Source organism: Pygocentrus nattereri, chromosome 4, assembly GCF_015220715.1.
Source record: "Pygocentrus nattereri isolate fPygNat1 chromosome 4, fPygNat1.pri, whole genome shotgun sequence".
NCBI lineage: Eukaryota > Metazoa > Chordata > Actinopteri > Characiformes > Serrasalmidae > Pygocentrus > Pygocentrus nattereri.
The window spans coordinates 18,942,270-18,967,024 of NC_051214.1; the positions used below are offsets into that span (position 1 = coordinate 18,942,270).

General features: G+C 41.6%; 2 protein-coding genes across 3 annotated transcripts in view; one reads left to right on the top strand and one right to left on the bottom strand.

Annotated features, from left to right (window-relative positions):
* Positions 1-850: 850 nt before the first annotated feature.
* rpl7l1 (ribosomal protein L7-like 1) lies at positions 851-8,921 on the bottom strand. Its single transcript, XM_017700995.2, has 6 exons — positions 8,494-8,921; positions 3,325-3,433; positions 3,080-3,243; positions 2,836-2,973; positions 2,072-2,181; positions 851-1,480 (listed from the first exon to the last, which is right to left on the bottom strand). Exons 1-6 carry the CDS (start codon positions 8,505-8,507, stop codon positions 1,272-1,274), a joined length of 744 nt encoding a protein of 247 aa, XP_017556484.1. The 5' UTR covers positions 8,508-8,921; the 3' UTR covers positions 851-1,271.
* A 4,354-nt stretch (positions 8,922-13,275) lies between these two features.
* ncoa1 (nuclear receptor coactivator 1) overlaps positions 13,276-24,755 on the top strand; it is a 104,341-nt gene continuing 92,861 nt past the window's right edge. Inside the window, exon 1 of one of the 2 annotated variants that reach the window (XM_017701066.2) lies at positions 13,276-13,818. The gene's annotated coding sequence lies outside the window, so the exon portion shown is untranslated. The remainder of the gene's footprint in view (positions 13,819-24,755) is intronic. The other variant, XM_017701061.2, reaches the window with a different exon arrangement.

The window sequence follows — 24,755 nt, forward strand, 5'->3', positions numbered from 1 at the left end:
CCTCTGCCCTTCATTTACTGAGGACAAGACTGAAGGTTAATACACCAATAAAGCAAGCAAGAATTGAAAATGGCAACATACAGCATACACACAGACAGATATGGTCGAAAGTACTTGTAAAATTACAGCTTATTGTCTTTACTTTTAACATCATGGGTTCATTTTATATCCAATGTGCTGAAGCACAGAACAAAAAAGTAGTTATTGTCCAATTATTTATAGGCAGCAATATTCACAACTGTTAAACAAGCAGGAGTTGCTGTTAAAAATGCTGGAGAGCCTTGTGTAGCTGTTGAATATAAACTCAGTTATGCAACAGTTAGATCTGGCCGACTTTGACAGCTGTAGGAGCCATTTGAACGTTTTACTTCTTACTTCGCCACAAACAGAAAACCGGACACTTAAGATCACATTTGACTGACAGCCGATTTGGCCGGATTCTGAAGATGAGACGACACTAAACGGGCTGTAAGAAGCTTTACAGACTGGCTGGAGCAAAACAACATTAATACTGATCTGGAAAAAAAACTGACCAAACTGAGCTGAACCTGATATTGCATCAGTTTTATGGCTCAGTCTGAACTTAAGAAGGCAAGTCTTACAGCACACTGTGCAGAGCTCGTTATCTGACACAGCAACAAGCTGCTCATTAAGGAACTATAATTTGGAGGAAGGAACTGAACATTAAGACATATTAAACACCGTGTTCATGGCCCAGTTTATTCATTTCTTACTTTATTTAATTGTTGTATTAAAGCAGTAGAACACTCGGAGTGTGTTATCACCAATAACATCACAACTGACCCGTGATATTTTATGAAGGCACACTCACTCGCCTTCTATTGCTTACTTAAAACGCATCAAACAACCACATTAGTAGCTAATCTCTATAAGGTCAGCCTCAGACTCCATACTAAACAACACCCAACTTCATGTTTATTGATACAGAGAAAAAGAAAGATAAACTAGACTCTGCAGCCTGACAGGAAAATTAGTTCATTACAAAGTACAATGTGATATTTAAATCGAGTCGGCCATGGAGCGACTGTGACTCGAACAGTGGCAGTTTCCAAACTGTTCAAGACAAAATCTGGTCCAGTCATTCCTTCGTGAGGACAGCAGTCTGACATCAAGCCCTTCCTTGGTGTGACAGGCTGCATAAACTTGCAGGACATATGATCTATTCCAATAAACAGGAAAAAGTAAAAGAAACAAAGCCAAAAACCAGCTTTGGAAAACAGTCCAGTCTGAGTAAGCTCAACATCGAGAGGTCAGTTGAACTTCCTGATGACTCTGTTAATATCCTCAGCTCTAGGTCCCGGCTCGCCCATGTCTTTTAAAAGGCCAACTTTATCTTTGGCAGAATGCCGCGGTACCGACAAGCAGAATGGCCAGAGACACCTGTTCACCATCCTGAAGTTCTTTCCAGCAGAGTAGATCTCATGGATGAGGTCTTCCAAACAGATGATGCCATACTGCCCTGTAGTGATCAAAGAGAGACACAGCTGTCAGATGCTGAAGAACCAATCCCATTTCACCCCTCACCCTAGTACGACAACAACGCTCAATTATTGCAGCAGTGACATCGGAGCTGCTGCACCGTTTAAGGTGGAACGGAAAAATTTGAACAAGAAGCTGGCGGATAATGACTATAATGACTTCAGCTTCATATCACCGATATGGGTGATAATAAGTAATCGCCCCCCTCTTTGAAGGAATATGATCCCTAAATGTAACTAAAGCCCAGCAGTGAGAAGCTGAACTTTACCCTCCTCTGCTGTCACTGCAGACGGGCTGGGTCGCCTACAGAGCAGCGCCAGTAGCTGTTAATGAAGTGATGCTCTTTTTATTCGAGGGCCTCATTTCAGAGGGAAGATCTCAACCACTGCCGTGTAGCTCAGTCACAAGGGGCAAGGGCAAAAATATGAAATGGGATTGGGCCTACATTTACACTCCGTGTTCAAGTGTTTTGAGGTTTTGTTGAAGAAAAAAAAATGAAATAACTTTACTCCCAAAAAAAGCAGAATTGGAATATAAAAAGATGTTTGTTAATATCAGTTACAGAACTTACCTAGATGTTTCTCAATGACCGTGTTGTCTGTGAGAGGAATCCTACTTTTGTTCATTTTTAACTGGCCTCTTTTTAAGATAAGCTCACGAACGGATTTCAGGTTGGGAAAGCTGCAAAAGAATCAAAATTTTAGACAGAAAAGTTAATCATGTGCAAGGACTCACATTTACTAATTTCTTACTGATGCTCTAAAAAGTTAGCAGCCGGTATCAGCTGGATGTTTAACCTCTTCAACTCCGGCACTTGGTAATGTTCTTCATAACACAGAGCGTCTGAAATTTTTGCTTTGAGCAGTAAATTGTATGCATATAGTAGCATGTGTAGATCATAAAACATATGTTCTGTTCATTTGAGGAGCTTTTCCAAAAAAAAAAAAAAATTAAATATACATTTATTTCATGAAGTTACTGAATAATTTGTCCTATGATTTGGTCATGTGGATTCAGACGGATAAACCAAAATATACCCTGGAGAATGAGAGGCTATATGAGACAGATACAGCAAATTAATATTCTATTATGCATATTTTACCCTGGAAGATGACTGTTTAGGCGGTCCTGGGCCATTATGCTAAAAATGCACTTATTCTTTTCAACTGCATTTGTAACTGTACATTTCCCAATAATGTAAATCCTGATGGAGAATCTAATCTCAGTTTTATTCATTAATGAATGCTGATGTACTGACTTGCAGACATGCACATGAAAGACATCAGACAACAATATTAAAATCTGTGCATCCCAAATTCAAAGTAGACTTCTTACCCCCAGGCAACATAAGGTTCAACAGTCTTCAGCATATTTAGAGAGGTCCTGCTTATTTTGACAAAAGCACCACTGAAGATTTTCCGTAGTCTCAACATCTGAATGACCTTTTTAACTTTGGGACTGACGCCTTTGATCCTGGAAAGAGAACAACAAATTTGAGAGGATCAATAAGCAACACAGACTGAAACATTTAAGAAATCAGAGTGACATTTTCTGAGGATGCTGCATAAACTGAGCCTACATTCGAATGCGAACAGCAAACGCCAAGGTGTTCTTGGCTGGTGGCAGCGGAGGGGGTGGCCTCTGCTTGGCTCTCCGCAGACGGACATCATCCCGAAGTCTTCTCTTGCTGTTCCTCTGAAACTCTTCTAAGCGTGTGAACTTCAGAGACTGTCCCCTGTGTACCTGTTAGAAAAGATGTGGCTCTGTTCGCATCTCTTTTTCCACCATTTCATCTAAACAGTAACACTTGGTGCTGTAACTTACCTTTCGCTTCTGAAGCAAAGCAAGCTTGGCTTGAGTCGCTTTAATGGCTTGATACGATTTCCTCTTTTTCAGGAGGTTCTCAGGAACCAACTTGATAACCTTCTGTTTGCTGAAAGAAAGAGAAAAACAAACATCAAAACAAAGCATGCTTGTTTTATTAGTAGAGCGAACTGCTTTGGAACGGGTTCACATGAAAAAACAGGCGAGATGGAGCGCAAAAAAACAAAGAAACAAATGTGAGTATTTTCTCTGATAACTGATAAAATTACGATAACCACTGTTTTATCTTAGTTTAATGTCGTTTTTCTTGATAACAAGCATAAAAAATTGCTACTAGCATGCTAATGTCTCGATAGCTAACTGGCTAACTTTCCCGTTCCACTTTAAATAGCCCAGCAGTTCTGACGCCTGAAGCACCAGAATGGAACTGCTGCACCATTTAAGGTGGAACCAGAAAATTCAAACAAGAATCCGGGGAAATACCTGACTTTTGCTTCGTATCACTAAAGAATTAGGGGGGGTGCGGGGTGAGAAAATAATTGCACCCCTCTATGAAGGCATATGATCCCTAAATATAACTAAAGCCCAGCAATGAGATGTTTTATGATCTACACATGTCACTATTTGCTTACAATTTACTGCTGAAAGCCAAAAATCTCAGACACTGTTTGTGTTATTTTATAAAAGTAATGTTTACAGAGCAGATCACTGAAGAGACGCCATCTGTTTATAGTTTATAGCCCAGATTTGGGGAAAAACAGTTCAGCTTCTTTTATTATAAGGGTTTAAAATGACATCATCTATTTGACTGGAGAGAAGAGTTACAGCCTCATATGACGCCCAGCTTCTGAATGTAGCTTATGAAATATGAAAGTTATGACAAAGTGCGTTTTGGACCCACCGGTGATTCGATAGAGTTTAAGAGGTTACATGAGATAAAGAAGAGAGGCTTAACATTAGCCAACTAGTTTAACCTCACTTCATAGGGAGTGTGAATGAACATGAGGGACAGAAATTGTGTCACAAAAAGCTCTTTATATTTGTTGTTTTTAGATTTCTCTACGACACCAGTACATATTCTATATATGGTATATACTCTAACTGTACTACTGTTTAGATTTAAAGAGTGAACTGATCTATAATCTGTGTGCTCATATGTGTTTAGGATATTATCTAAGAGATGAGACGGCATCGCTTGACTTCAGTACCTTTGCTTAAGCTACGTTCACATTACAAGCCTTGTTGCTCAAATCCAATTTCTTTGACTCGATGATTCAGACTCGTTGAGGTAAGTGACTCAAATTTGTCATTAATGTGATTAACCTGCCTGAAATGACCCTCATGAGCTCATCCTACTCGGTAACGTCACATGACTAAATCACTGCATCATCAGCACAAACTAACGATCTTCGCTGATAAGATCATTAACTCTGATCAGTTCTCAGCTTCATTATTCGAGCCAGACGAAGGAGAAAAAGGTGAGATGAACTGCTTTTCCACCGCTTAGTCTTTAACGTCTGTTCGGCGCTGTTGGAATGGTAACACTGAATGACGGCACAGTGGAATTCCGATCTGAGCATCACATTAAGGTCACATGGCCATGAATCGGATATGTTTCCGATCTAGGACCACATATGAAAGTGGCTCAGGTTGGATTTGAAAAGATCAGACGTGTCCACACAGCCCTGAAAACATCAGATCCGAGTCACATTAGGGCAAAAAAAAAAATTAAAAAAATCGCATTTGGGCCACTTCAGCCTGGAAATGTAACGTGGAGCCCTGGTCTGTACCTGTTATTAGATATGTCCACAGAATAAAATCACACTGTTTCTGACTGCACCAACTGAGAGTGAACTGATCTATGATCTGTGTGTTTACATATGTTTAGGACCCTGCAGCGTATCTAAGAAAGGAGATGGCATCGCTTGACTTCAGTACCTTTGCCTGATCTGTGCCTGTTGTAAGTGGACAGATAGTGTTTGTGTTAAAGCACAGAGCCAGTGTAACAGAGACAGATCTACCGTGTGCCAATTTTGACCACAAACATTTTTGACATACTTAATACAGCTGCTGATGTACTTGACATTTTCCGGCTGCTGCTACTCTAGAAGTGCATCATAAACATTTTGGGTCCTCTATGGGGACCACGATCCCAGACCCCCAGTACAGGCTTAGCCCCCCCAAAGTGAGAACACTGTAATCCGTACAGCATTTCAGCAATTTTCACGTTTTAGTTGTTATTGCAGAAATACCCGAAGTCCTACACGATTTAATGATTGGTTGGACATAAGAAAAAAAAAACATTGCTCAGCGGTTTGTGCCGTCAGTATTCCGCACACCAGCTTCCACAGGAGCGGTTTTCCATAGTGTTTTCCCTGCATTTTATTTGAGGTTTTATGGAATCTAACTGCATAAAAATAAACATTTACTGATGACACTGATTATGAAAATGAATTATTATAAACAATGTGGAACGAATGAGGCCACCATAGAAAAAAGCCCAGCTCAGTACTAAACATTGTGCTTCATGTTGACAAATCCATTGTTTGTTTGTTTTAGTGTTAAACACGATGTCTAAACGTGCATTTTAACTGGCTGTGAAAGTTTTCCCCACCCCATTCATTCCTTGGTTTCCCCACCCACCATGTTCATGTGGCGCTGGGGGTAGGGGTTGGTCACTATTTACATTTACGTTTTGATGTCCAAACCCAGCTTAGACAGTCTTGCCAACCGATCTGATGGAAAAAGGATATGATGATGTCGCAGCTATATCATTGACAAATGTCAAGAAAGTGTTCATCACCAGTGGTGGACAGTAGCTAAGTAAATGTAATTAGTTTCTGTACTTAAGTATTTTTTCGTGTATCTGTACTGAAATTTTTCCATTCTGGGCAACTTTTTACTTTCACTCCACTACATTTCAAAGTCAGATATCTGACTTATTCCTCCACAACATTTTGAGAAATCTGTTGTTCCTTTTGTTTTCTTTGTGTATAAAAACGTAACATGTCAAAACGAAAGAAGCGCAAAGCAAGAGCACCAATCAGGGCACAGCAGTCACTTTGTTTAGAGCTTGTCTTGACCTGTTGGTCATACCGACCCAGTGCAGCACACGGTTCAACGTCAGCACAGCACCGTACAATTTTGGGAGAGTCTGTTCAACATAAATGATGAACTAACCTAACTTTGTGTAAATAGAGCACAATATAGAAACATGTCCACATATGCAGTCGTGACTGACGCGGCTTTTTTCTGAATTTATACAAATGTGGCAGTGTGATGATGTTACACTAGATTATTCACTTCAGGGATTTTATTTTGAAATCAGCAAGGGCTTTTAATTGTTGGAGCATTTCATTGAGAGAAAGGGGGGACTATGAAATGTAAAATTCTTAGTTCTAATTATTTTGTTTCTTTTGTCTACTGCAAATTATTTAGCTTGAGAAATATATAAATGAGAAGTCTGGTTTACTAGAGCAAGTTCAATATGGGCTGAGTTTCAGCAGCCTTTATTTGACAAACATGAAGTAAGCTGTAGCGCCACTCTTCCTCTTTGGAAAAAGCCACTGTGAGAGAAGGTGTGTGCTGGCACAGCTCCATTATTTTGAGCTAAAACACACTTTGTATTTTCCAGTTTTAAAATAAACAGACACAAAATGAGTAAATTCAGTCACAAAAACATTACAACACACACCGGTTATGCTGTTGTGCAGTCAAAACACTGTTTTATGAGGTTTTAGTAAGTTTTTATTCGCTGTTGGCCATGAGTTCTGTTAAGGTGGAATGCTAATTACGAAGTGTGGGTGCCAATTGTTCACAGTATATTTCGTATTTCTGTTGCTTAATATCAGATTAAACTGGCAGTGCATGCATTTGTTTGTTTTTAAAGAAGAGCTGTAACTTTTATTCAGAGTTAGAGAGTGAGATACTTAATAGGCTCATGGGTCATGCAAGAGATATAACCAAGGTCTGGATGCTAAATAACTCAGGAACTACTGATGCAAATGCAGTTTCTGCAATGTTGAGGCAGCACTTCAGCGAGTCTGTCAGTTCAGGGTTACCTTTAGCTGATTTTTATGCAATAAAGCCACGCGCTAGTGAGAACCCAGTGGATTATTGGGTAAGATTGAATCAAGCAGCAGGAGTGGTTGAGCAAAGCCTTAGCAGCGAAGGGAGAGCCATGTTTAATCGAAGTACAGAACTAGTGGTTATGTTTGTTCAAAACTGCCCAGACAAAGATCCTTCCCTGGGGTTTAAGAGCAAAGCAGTCCGTTCTTGGACAGCTTGTGAAGTCCACCATTTCATTTTATAGTAAATTAGTTTGGGCTGGTTTATGTTTATGAACAGAGACCTACAGATCAATATAGTAAAGGAAACTCATTTGTGATCCTGAGTTTAAAGCCAGTTTTTATTCAACTTAAACTTGGAACTAAGTTGTAAATAAATCTTAAACTGAAACTTTGCTTGTTTGTAAAAAGTGATTTCAGAGCCACTCGGTTCTCCCTGACGGAAACTGTTTACCTTCAGTGTTTTGTGCTTATGATCATTTTAATAGACGTCAGCGTCACTAATTAATGATGTTCTATTAAAAGACTGGTTTACCAAGAGAGACACTGGAGGATTTTCACCTAAAATCAGTTCATTAAGTGAGTCTTGTTATAAAATGATAACAGGACATTAGAGCAATAATTACTCTTTTAGTACTTTTACTTTATACTTAATTACATTTGAAGGTAAATACTTTAGTACTTTAACTGGAGTACATGGTTTGTGGGCTTTTTAACTAGCGGCGACCACCTGGTTAGCATGTGTGCCTATTAAAGCCGTCCTGCTCTGGAATAACGGCAGCTAAAGAGTTGACTATCAGACTAAATTAAGCATTATAAATGAGAAAAGGGTAAAATATGTTCTAATATGTTTTTTTTATTGGACATTTAAATCCAGCTGTGCCTCTTCCCTGCGTGGCTAAAGCGGCGCACAGCTCCTCCGCTCAGCCCATGTGAGGCGAAGGCTCAACATTAACCTTAAAATAACTTATTAGGATAAAATCTGCAAAATAACCGGCTCAGCCCATCCCAGGCGTGAGATAATCGAAGAGTAAACCGATGATGAAAGCGTTGCTGTGGAAGATTAATTCGGATTAAAACGTAAGCAAAACAAGATACATACCCAGTATCTGCCATTGCTTCTCCGAGGTAGGGCGCGCGCGGATGACGTTTTGGTTTTGCTTCCGCTCTCGCGCTATCGCATGTGCGCCGCGGTGCTGCCACCACGCGACTGAGCGATGCACCAGAGCTGTGCTGCTACAGTTAAGGACAATCCCACCGGTTTTCCAGTTTTGTGCATGATTCAGTGGTCGGTTCTCTGTTATAAACGGTCTTATGGAGGTTCTTTGTGCTATAACACTGTCGTTAAACCCGCTCCACAAACTGTGATTGCCAGGACACACTGAGCCTCTCCTTCCCAGGTTTCCTAGGAGCTGTTTCAATAGTATACTGTACCCAGAAAGCCAAAGGATAATATATGTACTCCAGTGGTGGACTGTAATTAAGTACAGCACTGACCTCAGGAGTGAGCTTATCACAATATACATTAGAATAAAGTCATATTCATAACTCAAATAAACATAAAAACAATAAAAAGTAACAAGAATTTCTTGGGTCCATATTTTTCTTATATAATAAAGGGAACACTTAGACAACACAATATAACTCCAAGTAAATCAAACTTCTGTGAAATCAAACTGTCCACTTAGGAAGCAACACTGATTGACAATCAATGTCACAGCTGTTGTGCAAATGGAATAGATAACAGGTGGACATTATTGACAATTAGCAAGACACACTCAATAAAGGAGTGGTTCTGCAGGTGGGGACCACAGACCACTTCTCAGTACCTTTCTGCTTTCTGGCTGATGTTTTGGTCACTTTTGAATGTTGGTGGTGCTTTCACACTCATGGTAGCATGAGACGGACTCTGTTTCTTTCTGGCTCTTAAGTAAATGCAATGTCTTGTTCACTCTGTCAGTTGGGCCTGTTTGGTGTATCAGGTGGAGATTCACAAACGTTCTGACAATCACGCTTTGAAAGAGGCTAAAAAGCAGCCACTCCTTTTCAAAAAGTAGCTACAAAGTACCTAACTACTAATGTTCCAATAGCTATCCCAACTCTGCACATGCACATTTTATACATTATTTATAATTGTGTATATATGTATATATAAATATATGTATATGTCTGTGTGTGTGTGTGTGTGTGTATGTGTATATATACACACTTCAAGAATGCGCAGTAGCGCCTCTGCTTCCTGAGGAGAGTAAAGAAGGAACATCTGTGTCCTCAGATACTCAGAAACTTCTACTGGTGCACTGAAGCTTCTTTCCCTCCACCATCACCCTGCTGAACTCCACAGCACTCTATCTATCTATCTATCTATCTATACACCTATCTATCTATCTATACATCTGTCAGTCAGTCAATCAATCTATCTATCTACTTATATATAAATATATATATATATATATATATATATATATATATATATATATATATATATATATGTCATATTCATAATTCAAATAAACATAAAAACAATAAAAAGTAACAAGAATTTCTTGGGTCCATATTTTTCTTATATAATAAAGGGAACACTTAAACAACACAATATAACTCCAAGTAAATCAAACTTCTGTGAAATCAAACTGTCCACTTAGGAAGCAACACTGATTGACAATCAATGTCACAGCTGTTGTGCAGATGGAATAGATAACAGGTGGACATTATTGGCAATTAGCAAGACACACTCAATAAAGGAGTGGCTCTGCAGGTGGGGACCACAGAATACTTCTCAGTACCTTTCTGTTTTCTGGCTGATGGTTTGGTCGCTTTTGAATGTTGGTGGTGCTTTCACACTTGTGGTAGCATGAGACGGACTCTACAACCCACACAAGTGGCTCAGGTAGCGCAGCTCATCCAGGATGGCACATCAATGCAAGCTGTGGCAAGAAGGTTTCCTGTGTCTGTCAGCGTAGTGTCCAGAGGCTGGAGGCGCTGCCAGGAGACAGGCCAGTACACCAGGAGACGTGGAGGAGGCCGTAGGAGGGCAACAACCCAGCAGCAGGACCACTACCTCTGCCTTTGTGCAAGGAGGAACAGGAGGTGCACTGCCAGAGCCCTGCAAAATGACCTCCAGCAGGCCACAAACATCCATGTGTCTACACAAACGGTTAGAAACCGACTCCATGAGGACGGTATGAGGGCCCGACGTCCACAGGTGGGGGTTGTGCTCACAGCCCAACACCGTGCAGGATATGTGGCATTTGCCAGAGAACACCAGGATTGGCAAATTCACCACTGGCGCCCTGTGCTCTTCACAGATGAAAGCAGGTTCACACTGAGCACATGTGACAGACAGGATAGAGTCTGGAGACGCCGTGGAGAGCGATCTGCTGCGTGCACCATCCTTCAGCATGACCGGTTTGACAGTGGGTCAGTAATGGTGTGGGGTGGCATTTCTTTGGAGGGCCGCACAGCCCTCAATGTGCTCGCCAGAGGTAGCCTGACTGCCATTAGGTACTGAGGTAAGATCCTCAGACCCCTTGTGAGACCATATGCTAGTGCGGTTGGCCCTGGGTTCCTCCTAATGCAGGACAATGCTAGACCTCGTGTGGCTGGAGTGTGTCAGCAGTTCCTGCAAGATGAAGGCATTGAATCTATGGACTGGCCCACCCGTTCCCCAGACCTGAATCTGATTGAGCACATCTGGGAAATCGTGTCTCGCTCCATCAACCAACGCCACGTTGCACCACAGACTGTCCAGGAGTTGGTGGATGCTTTAGTCCAGGTCTTGGAGGAGATCCCTCAGGAGACCATCCGCCACCTCATCAGGAGCATGCTCAGGCATTGTAGGGAGGTCATACAGGCACGTGGAGGCCACACACAATACTGAGCCTCATTAACTTGTTTTAAGGACATTACATTAAAGTTGGATCAGCCTGTAGTGCTTTTCCACTTTAATTTTGTGTGTGACTCCAAATCCAGGCCTCCAAATTTGACTTCCTTTTTTTTTTTTTTTTTTGTGATTTTGTCAGCACATTCAACTTTGTACAGAACAAATATTCAATGAGAATTTCATTCATTCAGATCTAGGATGTGTTATTTGAGTGTTCCCTTTATTTTTTTGAGGTGTGTGTGTGTGTGTGTGTGTGTGTGTGTGTGTGTGTGTGTGTGTGTGTACAGACAGATAGATGAGCGAATACTTTTGGCTATCTTCACACTTATGAGCTTGAGTGACATTAATCTATAGAGTTTAATATGTCAGCCCACCCTTTGCAGCTTCAACTCTTCTGGGAAGGCTTTCCACAAGGGTTAGGAGTGTGTTTATGGCAATTTTTGACCAGTCTTCCAGAAGCACGTTTGTGAGGTTAGACACTGATGTTGGATGAGAAGGTCTGGCTCACAGTCTCTGCTCTAATTCATCCCAAAGGTATTCTATCAGGTTGAGGTCAGGACTCTGTGCAGGCCAGTCAAGTTCTTCCACACCAAACTGGCTCATCCATGTCTTTATGCACCTTGCTTTGTGCACTGGCGTGCAGTCATGTTGGAACAGGAAGGGGCCGTCCCCAAATTGTTCCCACAAAGTTTGGAGCATGAAATTGTCCAAAGTCTCTTGGTGCTGAAGCATTAAGAGTTCCTTTCATTGGAACTAAGGAGCCGAGTGCAACTCCTGAAAAACTACCCCATGCCATAATCCCCCCTGTCACCAAACTTTACATTTGGCACAATGCAGTCAGACAAGTACAGTTCTCCTGGCAACCACCAAACCCACACTCATCCATAGGATTTCCAGACAGAGAAACGTTGATTGGTCACTCCAGAGAACACATCTCCACTGCTCTAGAGTCCAGTGACGACGGTTTACACCCCTGCATTCCACGCTTTGCATTGCGCTCGGTGATGTAAGGCTTGGATGCAGCTGCTCGGCCATGGAAACCCATTCCATGAAGCTCTCTGTGCTGTTCTTGAGTTGATTTGAAGGCCACATGAAGTTTGGAGGTCACTGAGCTCCTGAGGGCGACCCATTGTTTCACTAATATTTGTAGAAGCAGTCTCCATACCTAGGTGCTTGGTTTTATACACTTGAATTCAATGATTTGGATGGGTGAGTGAACACTTTTAGCAATGTAGTGTATTTTGGCAGAGGGGTGAGTGCAGTTATACAACATCATAAACATGACATACAAACTTTGACCTGTGTGGATTCAGTAGTGGCTCTGTATAGTAAATAAAACTGCTATATTTGGTTCCCATCACCTCCACTGTAAAGAAATCTGAGTCTGTCTCTTTCTTTACAACACATATTGCATCAAACCACCCTGAATTACTGTATGTCGCTCAAACTGAATTATGCAAAAAATTTTGAAAAATCGTTGGAATGGCCCTTTAAGGATAATCCATAGAGGTTGATGCCTAAGCCCACTTATAACGCCTGGAGAATGAAATACTAAATTATGTTGAAATGCCCATTCGGACTCTTAAAGGCGTCTTGTCAGAGATGCAGGGTGAGGAGGAACAGTGCGTGGTTGACTAAGCCGAGCATGCCATGCACACTAGAACGGAAAATATCCGCGGCTTCTGTTACAACCGCCACAGAGGGGCGAGGAAGAGCTTTCCCCGGAATTCGGCTGCGATGATTTGAGCAGAGCCCCGAAATGAACGCGTATGCATGCATATGGGCTGTGAGCACCGTTAACGGAGACCCCCGCCGTTTCGCCAGCGCTTCGGCCAACTTCATTCACGTTTGATGCCCCCTCGCCCGGAGCCTCTGCGTGCAGCGCACACTCGGCGCCGCTCCGAGTTTATCCGATCTACAGAACATCCGAACGACCGAGCCGCACGATGCATGATCTACAGATCGCGTGCTAAGCGCAGCCTCTTGCGTGACGTGAGCGGGCTCGCTGTTTGTTTGTGTAGCTTGAGGTTGAAAATGGCGGTGGGGAGAGACCAACGGGAGAATTAAAGACACAAATAACGCGTCGCTTCGGATGACAGCTTCGGCACAGCTCCGTCAGCGGACGAAGGAAGGCCTTCGGCGTCGTGCAGGCCGCCGGCTTTCCCCGAGTCTCGGCGAAGGGCGTCTGCAGCGCGGCTGAAAACAAGCAGCGTCGCGGATTTAAAATAGCTCTCGGATTTAGCCAGCTAGCCTCGTTAGCTCGGTGGCTTTCCACGGGAAGATTTAACGGCGACAACCTCTTTCGCTAGCCAGGCTAACCTGGTGCAACTCCGGCCAGCCAAGTGGGCTTCTCGCCGTTCGTGTTAGCGGAGTAGGTTGGTTCCGACGCCGAGCAGAACTCGTGGGCTCGCTCGCCTTGTCAAAACATTTGCATCTGATTGAATGCATAACTAATCGCTCCATCTGGCGACTCTCGCAGGCTAAGAGCAGCGGGCGCAGTCGTTCAACGTCTAGGAAGTTCGAGAATCTTCCACAACGGAGCAGGTAAGGCTGCAGATATATGTAACTCACACATATATATAATGTCTGCTTTTTGTGGGTGGTGTGTGACGAGCTTCGCCTTGCGAACCGATTCGTCAAGCGCGCTGCTCAGCCGCGCATACGCAGCAGTGTCGCTCCGCCACACTAGCGCTGGCTTCGCAGCAGCTATAGCGGCTAACCTAGCCACACAGGGCTGCGCTGGTAGCTCGGTTGCTGCACATTTCTACCACGGCTCATCGCCTTTTAACGTGTTAAGTAACGTTAAAAGCGCGTTGGGTCTGGGGCTGGCGGAATATATGAGCCCGGTGCCGCGGGGAGTGTGTGGTGTTGTCGGTTTTGCAGGTAAGCTATTTTAGCTTAGCTTAGCTTAGCTAGGCGCTAACGTTTCCTACGCGGATCCAAAATGGTTAACCAGTGGTTCCACTCAGGCCAGTGTTTTGACTGAGTGACCTGGAAAACTTTGCTTTGGTGACACTCGAAACCCTTTCAGGTCGGTGTAATAACTCGTGTGCGTGTCATTTGGACGTAACGCTACTCTGTCTGTGTTTATTTGCGGATCCAGGCGCTTCAGTGCATCCCTGGCTTTTCATAGCTCGGGCAGAACTAACGTTACAGGTCTGCATGCTGTGGTGGTGCTTGGCGATGATACTCTCATTAGAAGAAAAGGAACAAGAAAAATTGTAGTTTTATACTGGTTTTTAATGTGGTTTTGCAGCTGGAAAACAAGAAGGTGTTACGTAACCTTATAACCTCATGAAAACGTCTTTTTAATAAGCGCATAATGAGGAATTGCATGATGCGTAGAAATAAGTTGTGACCCTTATTAGTCCCACAACGGGGAAATTATTTAACCTATCCGTGCAGTGAAACACCACATACACACTAGTAAGCACACACACTAGGGGGCTGTGAGCACACTTGCCCAGAGCAGTGGGCAGCCTTATCCGCAGTGCCCGGGGAGCAGTTGGGGGTTAGGTGTCTTGCTCAAGGATACCTCAGTCACGTACTGTCGGTGTTGGGGATGGAACCGGCAACCTTCTGGTCACAGGGCCAGTTCCTTAACCTCCAGTCCATGACTGCCCCCCAAACAAGACCATAATGTCTCTAAAACCTGCTTAATAAAAAGCTAATGAGTGGAACGCCACTCATTCTTCAGAATTTCTACACGCTTAAATGGTTAAGATGTAAACAAAGCCGTATTGAGTAGTTTGGTGTAAGATGCCCAGCTCTAGGAACACGCAAAACCAGCATTGTTCACAGTGGTGGTGATAGGAACCAGGCATCTGGAGAGTTTAAGCGAAAGTTATTACATGACATGGTTATGGATGCAGTGCCTGATGTCCAAGGCATTGTTTTTTTTAATGGATCTTAAACATTACATTGTGGCCCAAAAGTTTGTCATAAATATAATAGAATAATGCATTGAGTGATAAGCTGTATATTCAGAACCTTTTAATGTAATAACTTTGTGAAGAAGCTTTTAGAGGTGTTGTGCTCTGTCTGGTTCCTGTCACCACCACTGTGAACAATTGTGACTCTTTCACACCAGCCTTCTCTGAATGACCGTTCTCTTAACAGTTGACAGAAAGAGAAATTTAGAAAAGTTTGTGTAATTCCGCTGCAGCCCTCACTTAGCTATGCAACTTGTGTGTTTTTTATGGACTAAAGTCTTTATAAAGTCTTTATTATCCCGTTTTTATTCCCATGTCATCCACTTTTTTATATTTTAGTATGAATAATAACAGTAAGTATATATACAACACATCACTGCTGTTGGAACAAAATCATCATCATCGTCGTTGACCGCTTAATCCAGATAGGGTCGCGGTTTGGAACAAAATCTCGGATCTCAATTTTTTGTTTTTCAGTCTTAGTTATAATTTGAAAATGTCTGTTTCCCTTTGCATTATGTGTGAATTTCATGATAAATGGATCAAAAGAAACACCCCAATATGACTTGGAAAGTCATCTGGTTCCATTGACTTGCATTTTTTGCTTCTCCTGTAATTTTGGAGATACAAGGTTTTCTTCCAACAACAGTGGTTTACTTACACAGACACACACACATATATATTATGTATGTATGTATGTGTGTGTGTGTGTATATATATATATATATATATATATATATATATATATATGTGTGTGTGTGTGTGTGTGTGTGTGTGTGTGTGTATATGTATGTGTATATATATGTGTGTGTGTGTGTGTGTGTGTGTGTGTGCGCGTGTGTGTGTGTGTAATTAAAGGGAAAGAAAAAAACAGACAATCAGTGGAACCAGATGTATTTCCAAATCATTTTGGGATGTTTCTTTTGGTCCATTCATCATATATCTGTGTATGTGTGTATATGCGTACACATACACACACACACAGTCAGTCAAATGTCACAGGACACTTTTTTTTAATTTTATTATCATCTTTTATCTCATATCAAACAAATTGTGTATGCAGAGAAAATCCGCAAGAAACACCACCTTCAGCACCGCATTGTGGAGGCTTGTGGAGTCCTGTGACTTTTGACTCAGCCTGTGTTTGTGTGTGTGTATGTGTGTTTCTGTATAGTATTTATAGAGCATATATTTCTATGTCAAAACCCACTGTAACTCAGCTTATTACATAGAGCACATTCACCTGAACTTGGCCTTAATGTGAACTTTCTAAAAGGAAGAGAGAAAATACAGGGTGCTCTGTTATGAGGTGCAGTTTGACATGTGGAGCTACTAATGCCGTAGTATTAAAACCAGTTTGAATAGAGTGCAGGCAGCACGTTTGAAATGGACTGCTGACAAATTTGATTGGCTGCATGCCCAAGGTCATACCCAGTAAAAGTGCTGGTTCTCAGTGCAGGTGCGTGCTTAGATTAAGGCTGTACCCATGTTAAGTGGTTGAGCGTTTGGAGTTTGGGAGTGATAAATGGCTAGTAGGTCAGAACATGTGCTCACATGCTTCATATCACTGCTGTTGGAACAAAACCTCGTATCTCCATTTTTGTCGTTTTTCAGTTTTTGACCTCATTTGAAAATGCATGTCGACCTTTTCATTGTTTGTGAATTTCATGATGAATGGAGTGAAAGGAACAGCACAAAATTGCTTGGAAAAATGTTTGGTTCCATTGAATTACATTAAAGGTGAAGTAGGTTTTTTTCCTTTTCCTGTAAATTTGCCATTTTAGAGATTCAAGGTTTTTGCCAGACAACAGTGATATGCATCTGTGGAACCATGCACTGGCCTTTGCACTTCCAAGTTACTGGTGCTGGTTTTCTCAAACTGGTGACCAATAAGAGGCACCGTTACTCCGCCTTTGACCTTGTTGCTGGTGCTGATTAAAGGGTCTTGCATGAGCTTCTTGGCTTCTTTGTTATCTGAACACGTGAACATTAACTACCGTGTAGGTGCTCACCTTGGCTCTGACTGACATTCAACAATCCCTTAAATACAGTTCCACTTAATTTAAATCATTCGCCAAACGTGTGGTCTGATTTTCAGAGTCTGACCAAATCAGACTGACCCAATATCAGGTTCAGTTCAGTTTGGTCAGTTTTTTCCAGATCAGTAATGTTGTTTTGCTCCAGCCAGTCTGTAAAGCTTCTTACAGCCTGTTTAGTTTGGCTAATGGTATTGGGTTAGTTCTGGCTGTTTCCAGGTTGTTTAGCATTTCTTCTGTCATAGTTGCCGACTGAAAAGCTGCTCAGTGGTGATGACAGTTTGGGAATTTAGTGTCGTCTCATCTTCAGAGTCCGATCAAAGCAGCTGTTGGTCAGATGTGATCTTAAAAATGTCCGTTTTCTGTTTGTGGCAAAGTAAGAAGTAAAACATTCAGATGGCTTGAGCGTCTCCTACGGCTGTTAGTCGTTGCTTAGCAACAGTGTCTCAGCGGAGTGATACGGTATTCGTGAAAAAGCCAATAGCAGCCTGTGTGGCCGGAACTAACTGTGGTAGAATGTGTTGTATCCACAGTTATGAGGTTAACACTCTGAGATTCAGTACAGAAATTAAATCAACTTTTGAGAAGGTGAGGTTGTGATATCCACATCCAGGTTCAGACACTAGTGTGTCATGAGCGATGATGCAGTCCCTAGATCCTCTTTTGAGGAATTGACTAAAGTGCAACAGTAAATTCAAAACAGTGCATAGACATTTTGTTGTTAGTCTGTTTGCTATGAAATGTGACTCAATCTATTGGCCAATGTAACTGTGTTTTCATCTGGTCACTGTCTTGTTGTAAAGTACCAAGGACTTTGAAATAGGCTTGCAAATAAGCGGAAGATTTTGGCTTGTTCTGAGCCGTTCATTTCCAGCTCTCTGGTTGCTTGCTGTTCTTCTCTGGAGAAAAGAAATGAGAAGGAATGTAATTTTTAAATATTTTGCTTCATATTAATTGCTTTGTTTGGAAACATCTCCGGTGTAACGCACAACACCACCTTGGACATTGTTCTTTCACGGTGGTCAGTGGTAAAGGAGAATGAGTGCACTAACTAAGCCACCCTATTAGGCGACTCCAACGTAAGACACCATTAGTCCACTTTCAGATTCAGTGCCATCATTAGTATTAATCTTCAGCATATGCGTTCTGTCCTGAATATCTGAACAGAGAGAGCCCAAACATCTGTGCCTGTGTGGGCTCACCAATGCATAGTAATGCGTATACAGACAAATTCCAAGTCTAACAAGTTTGACTGGGGAGTGAACGAATGGAAGCAGCTGCTGTTCTGCGTATATTTATATAAAATCTGTGATTAGATCTGATGTAGATCGCGGCTGGTTTGGAAAAGCGTGGCATTTCCCTTTTTCTTTTAAACTCAGAATTCCTCTTGCACTACTTTACAGCTGTTGCAGTCTGGTTGAAATGAGTTTAGACTTTTCCGGATGACCTAAATAAAATGCTTTTCTCAAGACTCCAGTCCATGTATTTGTTTCGAATCCGAAAGCATGCACGCATACATGAGTAGCCAAGCACTAATCACTGCATCTGAGCCAGCAGCGCTGATAGGGTGACGTCTGACAGCGCTGTGGCTTATTTCCCTTTGGTGTCGGTGCGAGCGGCTCGCTGCCGCAGCCGGGAGAGGAGCGCTCAACTGTACTTCCCCCAGTCGTCAGAGAAGCTGACCTACATTCTCATCTCTCTGGGAAAAAAAGAGCTTGTGCAGCAGACTGTGAGAATGTGTGGGGGCAGAGAACGCAAGAGGGAGAGAACTTGGCGAATGAGAGAGGGAGAGGAAAAGGAAAGTTAGCCGGCTCAAGTCAGCCTTTGGACGCTGTCCTCGAGCGAAGACCGAAAAGGGGACCCAGGGCCGTTTCACTCATAGTGGACCATGCACAAGCCAACGATGAACATGGAGCTGGTGTCCAGACCGTGGTGGACCTTCAGGACTTCCACTTGCTCTGTACGTCTCTTTAATGGCAGTTTGGAGAAGCAACACACTTTACGAATGTAGCATCTGCTGCTGCTCCCTTCGCCTCAGGACGTGCGTTTACAGAATTGAGGAGGCGGGAGTAAAAGTCTCACGCCGAAGTTTGGGAGTACAGGATGTCGTAGCCGGCTCAGCGAGGGCGAAACATCAGGTTCTCCAAGTACACCTCCCACAGTGCTCCACTGTGAACCTCTGAGGCTTTGGCACCCCTGCTGGCTTCCTGACATTCAAATTTAGCTGTTGGTTCTTAATGAAGAGTGAGGTTCTAATTTAACCTTCGCTCCATGTGGATTAAGGTATGAAGAACAGTATGGATACTTTGATAATAGACAGTGTATTGTTTCTGTCCAAAAAAATGGAGATGTTTTTTTTTTTTCCTGATTGTTTTTCACAGCAGCTGTTCTTTACAATGCATGAAAATTCCATGGTGAATGGACTAGTATGCTCCAAAATTTGGAATTAAATCTCTTAGTATAATAAATTCATTAAAAGTCAGGAGCATTTTTCATTTTTACCTTCTCCTGTAAAGTTACTATTTTTGGACAGTGACAGTGTTCAAGTATTTGTACATTATGAGCACCTTCTTGTTTCTATGCTCATTGTCCATCTTATCAGCTCCACTTACTGTATAGGTGAACTTTGTAGTTCTACAGTTACAGACTGTTTCTCTGATACTTTGTTATCCCACTTTTACCCTGTTCTTCAGTGGTCAGGACCCCCATGGACCCTCACAGAGCAGGTACTATTTGGGTGGTGGGTCATTCTCAGCACTGCAGTAACACTGACGTGGTCGTGGTGTGTTAGAGTGTGTTGTGCTGGTGTGAATGGATCAGACACAGCAGTGCTGCTAGAGTTTTTAAACACTGTGTCCACTCACTGTCCACTCTATTAGACACTCCTACCTTGTCGGTCCACCTTGTAGATGTAAAGTCAGAGACGATAGCTCATCTGCTGCTGCACAGTTTGTGCTCTCTAGTCCTTCATCAGTGGTCACAGGACACTGCCAACAGGATGATTTTGGGTGGATGTTTTTGGTTGGTGGACTATTCTCTGTCCAGCAGTGACATTGAAGTGTTTAAAAACTCCAGCAGCACTGCTTTGTCTGATCCACTCAGACCAGCGCAACACACGCTAAAACACCACCACCACAATGATGGACTGTGAAGGCCAGTATCCTTCTTGTGATTTCAGTGTCTGTTGAAACCGTCTATTTAATTTCATAGTTATGGAGGATGGAGCAACATACGGAGTGTGTGCACCTTTCCTGATATAGGCTGTATCTTTCCATATCTTAAAGCTGGTGGTATGTTAAGAACCTGTGCTGCTCATGGTTGAAAGAGAGACATTTCTATTGCTAAACCTTTTGTTTGGGACCTTTGTTCTGTCACTGATCGCACTTGGTTACACCAGAATGCCACTAGGAAAACCCAACAAAGCAGCTCTCTCAGAGAAATAATCAGAGCTGTTCTCCACTTCCACCTCTTCCTTCCTGGGATCTGTTGAATGTTTTGAAGCTTTTATGAGTTTAGTTTGTCAACAATAAGCTTCAGCTTGTTTACAGATAAAAAAGTATATATCTTGATATTATAGTCCTGAATGTTTGCCACAGTTCTAGTTCATAAATGAAACAGTAATAATGTACTGTTTATTGGTTAATTTGAGTAATTTCTGATAATAAACTGCAACAAATGCACTAATTTTTGATAAAAGAAATAAAATTGATGGCTAAAATAATTAAAGTATGGAAAGACCATTTGAATAACCAGCACATTTACTACTACTGTGAGTTTTTAAGACTTTTAAGACTTTTTTGGGTTGCCAGATTTGGGAAGAATCAGCATTTTAATGCAACTTGCTTTGAAAGTCTTAATTAACTGACATGTTTTCAGGACTTTTTAGTAATTTCATTGACCTTTTTTTTTTTTTAGAAAGCAAAAAAGGTGGCGATAATAACAATAATATTATTTGTAATATTTGTAATATGAACAGTAATAATAGTAGTATTATCATTATTATATTATTTATTATTATTATTATTATTATTATTATTATTAATTACCCATTGCCTCTACAGCGCAGGGCCATCTGGGATTTTCTGCTCTCCCAGCTTCTACTGTGACCCTGTCTGGACTAAGCTGTTAATGACAATGATAAATCCAATAATACTTATTTTTTCCTTCAGTTATTGAAAAGAAAATGTGTGTATTTGTGTTGTTATTGTAATGGAATATCTGTGGTAATATTTAATGGAATATTCTAGATGAATTTTGCTTCTCGCAGCCCTTCACTGTCTCTATAGCTTTATGCACAACAGTAGCCTGTTCATACTTTGGGGTTACCGAGTTACCTGTAATGTTATCTTAGATCTGGGAGTCTGTTGGGAGTTTGGAAAGCATGTTGCTGTAATTATCATGGTTGCAAAGTGAGTCGGAGTTTTTCATTTTTATTGCCATCTAGAGTGTTTATTCGAGTAATTCTGTAAGGGTGCGGTCTCACTTCTGTCATACTATATGGGTACCTGTGCCACAGATGCGAGGCGTTTACTGTGAGATGTGTAGGTCCACAGTTAAAACTGGTTTCTCTATAGAATCTGCCGTGGTTACTGTATTGTCATAAATACTACTATAACAGTGTAATAGTATAATACATATATACTATTATTGCAATTATACAACAGTTAGTTCTGGCCATGCGAGCTTATTGGTTGAGAGGCGTTCTAACTGGGCTCTTATTTTACCATAACACGTTTTTTTCAGAAGCACTGCATCACTCCGCTAAGATGCTATCGCTATGTAACAACTTTGATAGCTGTAGGAGACGCTCAAGCCATTTAAACTTTTTTACTTCTTACTTTGCCACAAACCGAAAATGGATATTTTTAAGATCACATCTGACCGACAGCTGCTTTGGTCAGACTCTGAAGATGAGACGACACTAAATTCCCAAACTGTCGTCACCACTGAGCAGCTTTTCAGTCGGCAGCTGTGACAGAAGAACAGCTAAACAACCTGGAATCAGCTAGAAATGAACCCAATACCATTCGCCAAACTAAACAGGCTGTAAGAAGCTTTACAGATTGGCTGGAGCAAAACAACATTAATACTGATCTGGAAAAAACTGACCAAACTGAGCTGAACCTGATATTGGCTCAGTTTTATGGCTCAGTCTGATTTGGTCAGTTTCTGAAGATCAGACACGTTTGGTGAATGGTGTTGGGTTAACTGACTGTCTGAAAAATTGCTCAGTGGTGACAACAGTTTGGGAATTTAGTGTAAGGAGCTGGAGAACAAACTGCCGGCTATGCAGTGAGTGGGCAGAGCTCGTTACTATGATGAAGTAACAAGCTGCTCGTTAAGGAATGAATAATTTGGAGGAAGGAACTGAACATTAAAACACATTAAACATCGCGTTCTGCATCCAAATCACACCCATGATGTTATTTCGCGATGATACGCTCCCTCTCGCGTTCCATTGCTTAGATATACTCCTCCTGTTAACGTACATAACCTCAGTACTCTGTCCAGCAGAGTAAATTAGCTAATTTCCCCATCCATCCTTCTGTCCATCACCCTAGATCGTAATCATTTCAGCATGTAAATGTTCTGCTTGTAAAGCTAGAGTTCACTGGTTTTCTGATAAGGAAGGTAGATCTATGTAGATCAGTAGAAATGAAGATGACTCCGTTTTTTTAATTATTAAGGGCTGACATGATCATTAAATTTTAGCTGTTGATTAGTCATAAATCAATAATTTAATTGTGTTTTTTTTTTTTTTCTGTGCAGCGGATAAAATACAAGCCTAAAGTGGCCAGATTTACTGTTAAGCATCTTTTCTTGCTACCTGTGCTTACTTGGTAGCTAACACTGTTTGTACTGTTGAATGAATATTGTGAATGAATTATGTGTAGAGTTAAGTAAAGCTGTATGAAAAAGTTGGTTGGCCCTCACTAGCATGGTGGGAATTTATTTATAAAAAAATATGATTAAATGAATTTATGTTAAAGTTGGTTGGCGCTCAATAGCAGCATGGTGGGAATTTTTTTATTTGTTAAATTATTGAATCATTTATATTTTTTATAGTTAAGTTGCTTGGCCCTCACCAGCAGCATGGTGGGAATTTTATTTATATATTTTAAAAAATTTTGTATTAAAGTTGGTTGGCGCTCCATAGCAGCATGGTGGAAATCTTTTTATTTATAAAAAAAATCAATTATTAAATAAATTACTTATATTCAAGTTGCTTGGCCCTCACTAGCAGCATGGGGGGGGTTTTTAAAATAAAAAAATACAAATAAATAACAAAAATAAACAATTAAATATTAAAAAAAAAAAAAAAATAAATAAATATATATATATATATATATATATATATATATATATATATATATATATATATATATATATATATATATATATATATATATATTTAATTTTTTTTACTGTTTTTGTCTTATTTTCAATATTGTGTGATTTATTTACTATTAATTGTATTCTTATTTTAGTTATAATTATTATGTTATCATTTTAATAATTTTAATGAAATGTTAGTTTACTGTTTAAAATTATTCTCCTTTTTATTATTTTGATTTGTTTGGATTTTTATACCCCCTCCCATCGACCCACCACCGATGGGAGGGGCAGTAGTAGGGGTGCGGTGCATTGTGGATCGGGCAGTGTCCGAAGGCGTGGGCCTTGGCGTTCTGATCCTCGGTTGCTGAAACTGGCTTTTGGAACTTGGAACGTTACCTCACTGGCGGGTAAGGAGCCTGAGTTGGTGCGCGAGGTTGAGAGATACCGGCTAGATATAGTCGGGCTCACCTCAACACACAGCTTGGGCTCTGGGTCCAATCTCCTTGAGAGGGGCTGGACTTTATTCTTTTCTGGAGTTGCCCATGGTGAGAGGCGGCGGGCAGGTGTGGGCTTTCTCATAGCCCCTCGACTCGGCGCCTGTATGTTGGGGTTTTCCCCGGTGGACGAGAGGGTAGCTTCCCTACGCCTTCGGGTTGGGGAACGGGTCCTGACTGTTGTCTGTGCTTATGCACCGAACAGCAGTTCAGAATACCCAGCCTTCATAGAGTCCTTGGAAGGGGTGCTTGAAAGTGCTCCTCCTGGAGACTCGATTGTCCTACTGGGGGACTTCAACCCTCACGTGGGCAATGACAGTAAGACCTGGAGGGGTGTGATTGGGAGGAATGGCCTCTCTGATCTGAACCCAAGTGGTGTTCAGTTTTTGGACTTCTGTGCAAACCACAGTTTGTCCATAACGAACACCATGTTTGAACACAAGGATGTCCATAAGTGCACATGGCACCAGGACACCCTAGGCCGCAGTTCAATGATTGACTTTGTTGTCGTGTCAGCGGACTTGCGGCCATGTGTACTGGACACTCGGGTAAAGAGAGGAGCTGAGCTGTCAACTGATCACCACCTGGTGGTGAGTTGGATCAGGTGGTGGGGGAAGATGCCAGTCAGACCAGGCAAACCCAAACGTATAGTGAGGGTTTGCTGGGAACGTCTGGCAGAAGAA

Coding starts and splice junctions, on each gene's coding strand:
- rpl7l1 (XM_017700995.2), bottom strand. Junction 2,974..3,079: donor TTTGCTGTTCGCATTCGAAT/GTAGGCTCAGTT, acceptor TTCTCTTTCCAG/GATCAAAGGCGTCAGTCCCA. Junction 1,481..2,071: donor GGTCATTGAGAAACATCTAG/GTAAGTTCTGTA, acceptor TGATCACTACAG/GGCAGTATGGCATCATCTGT.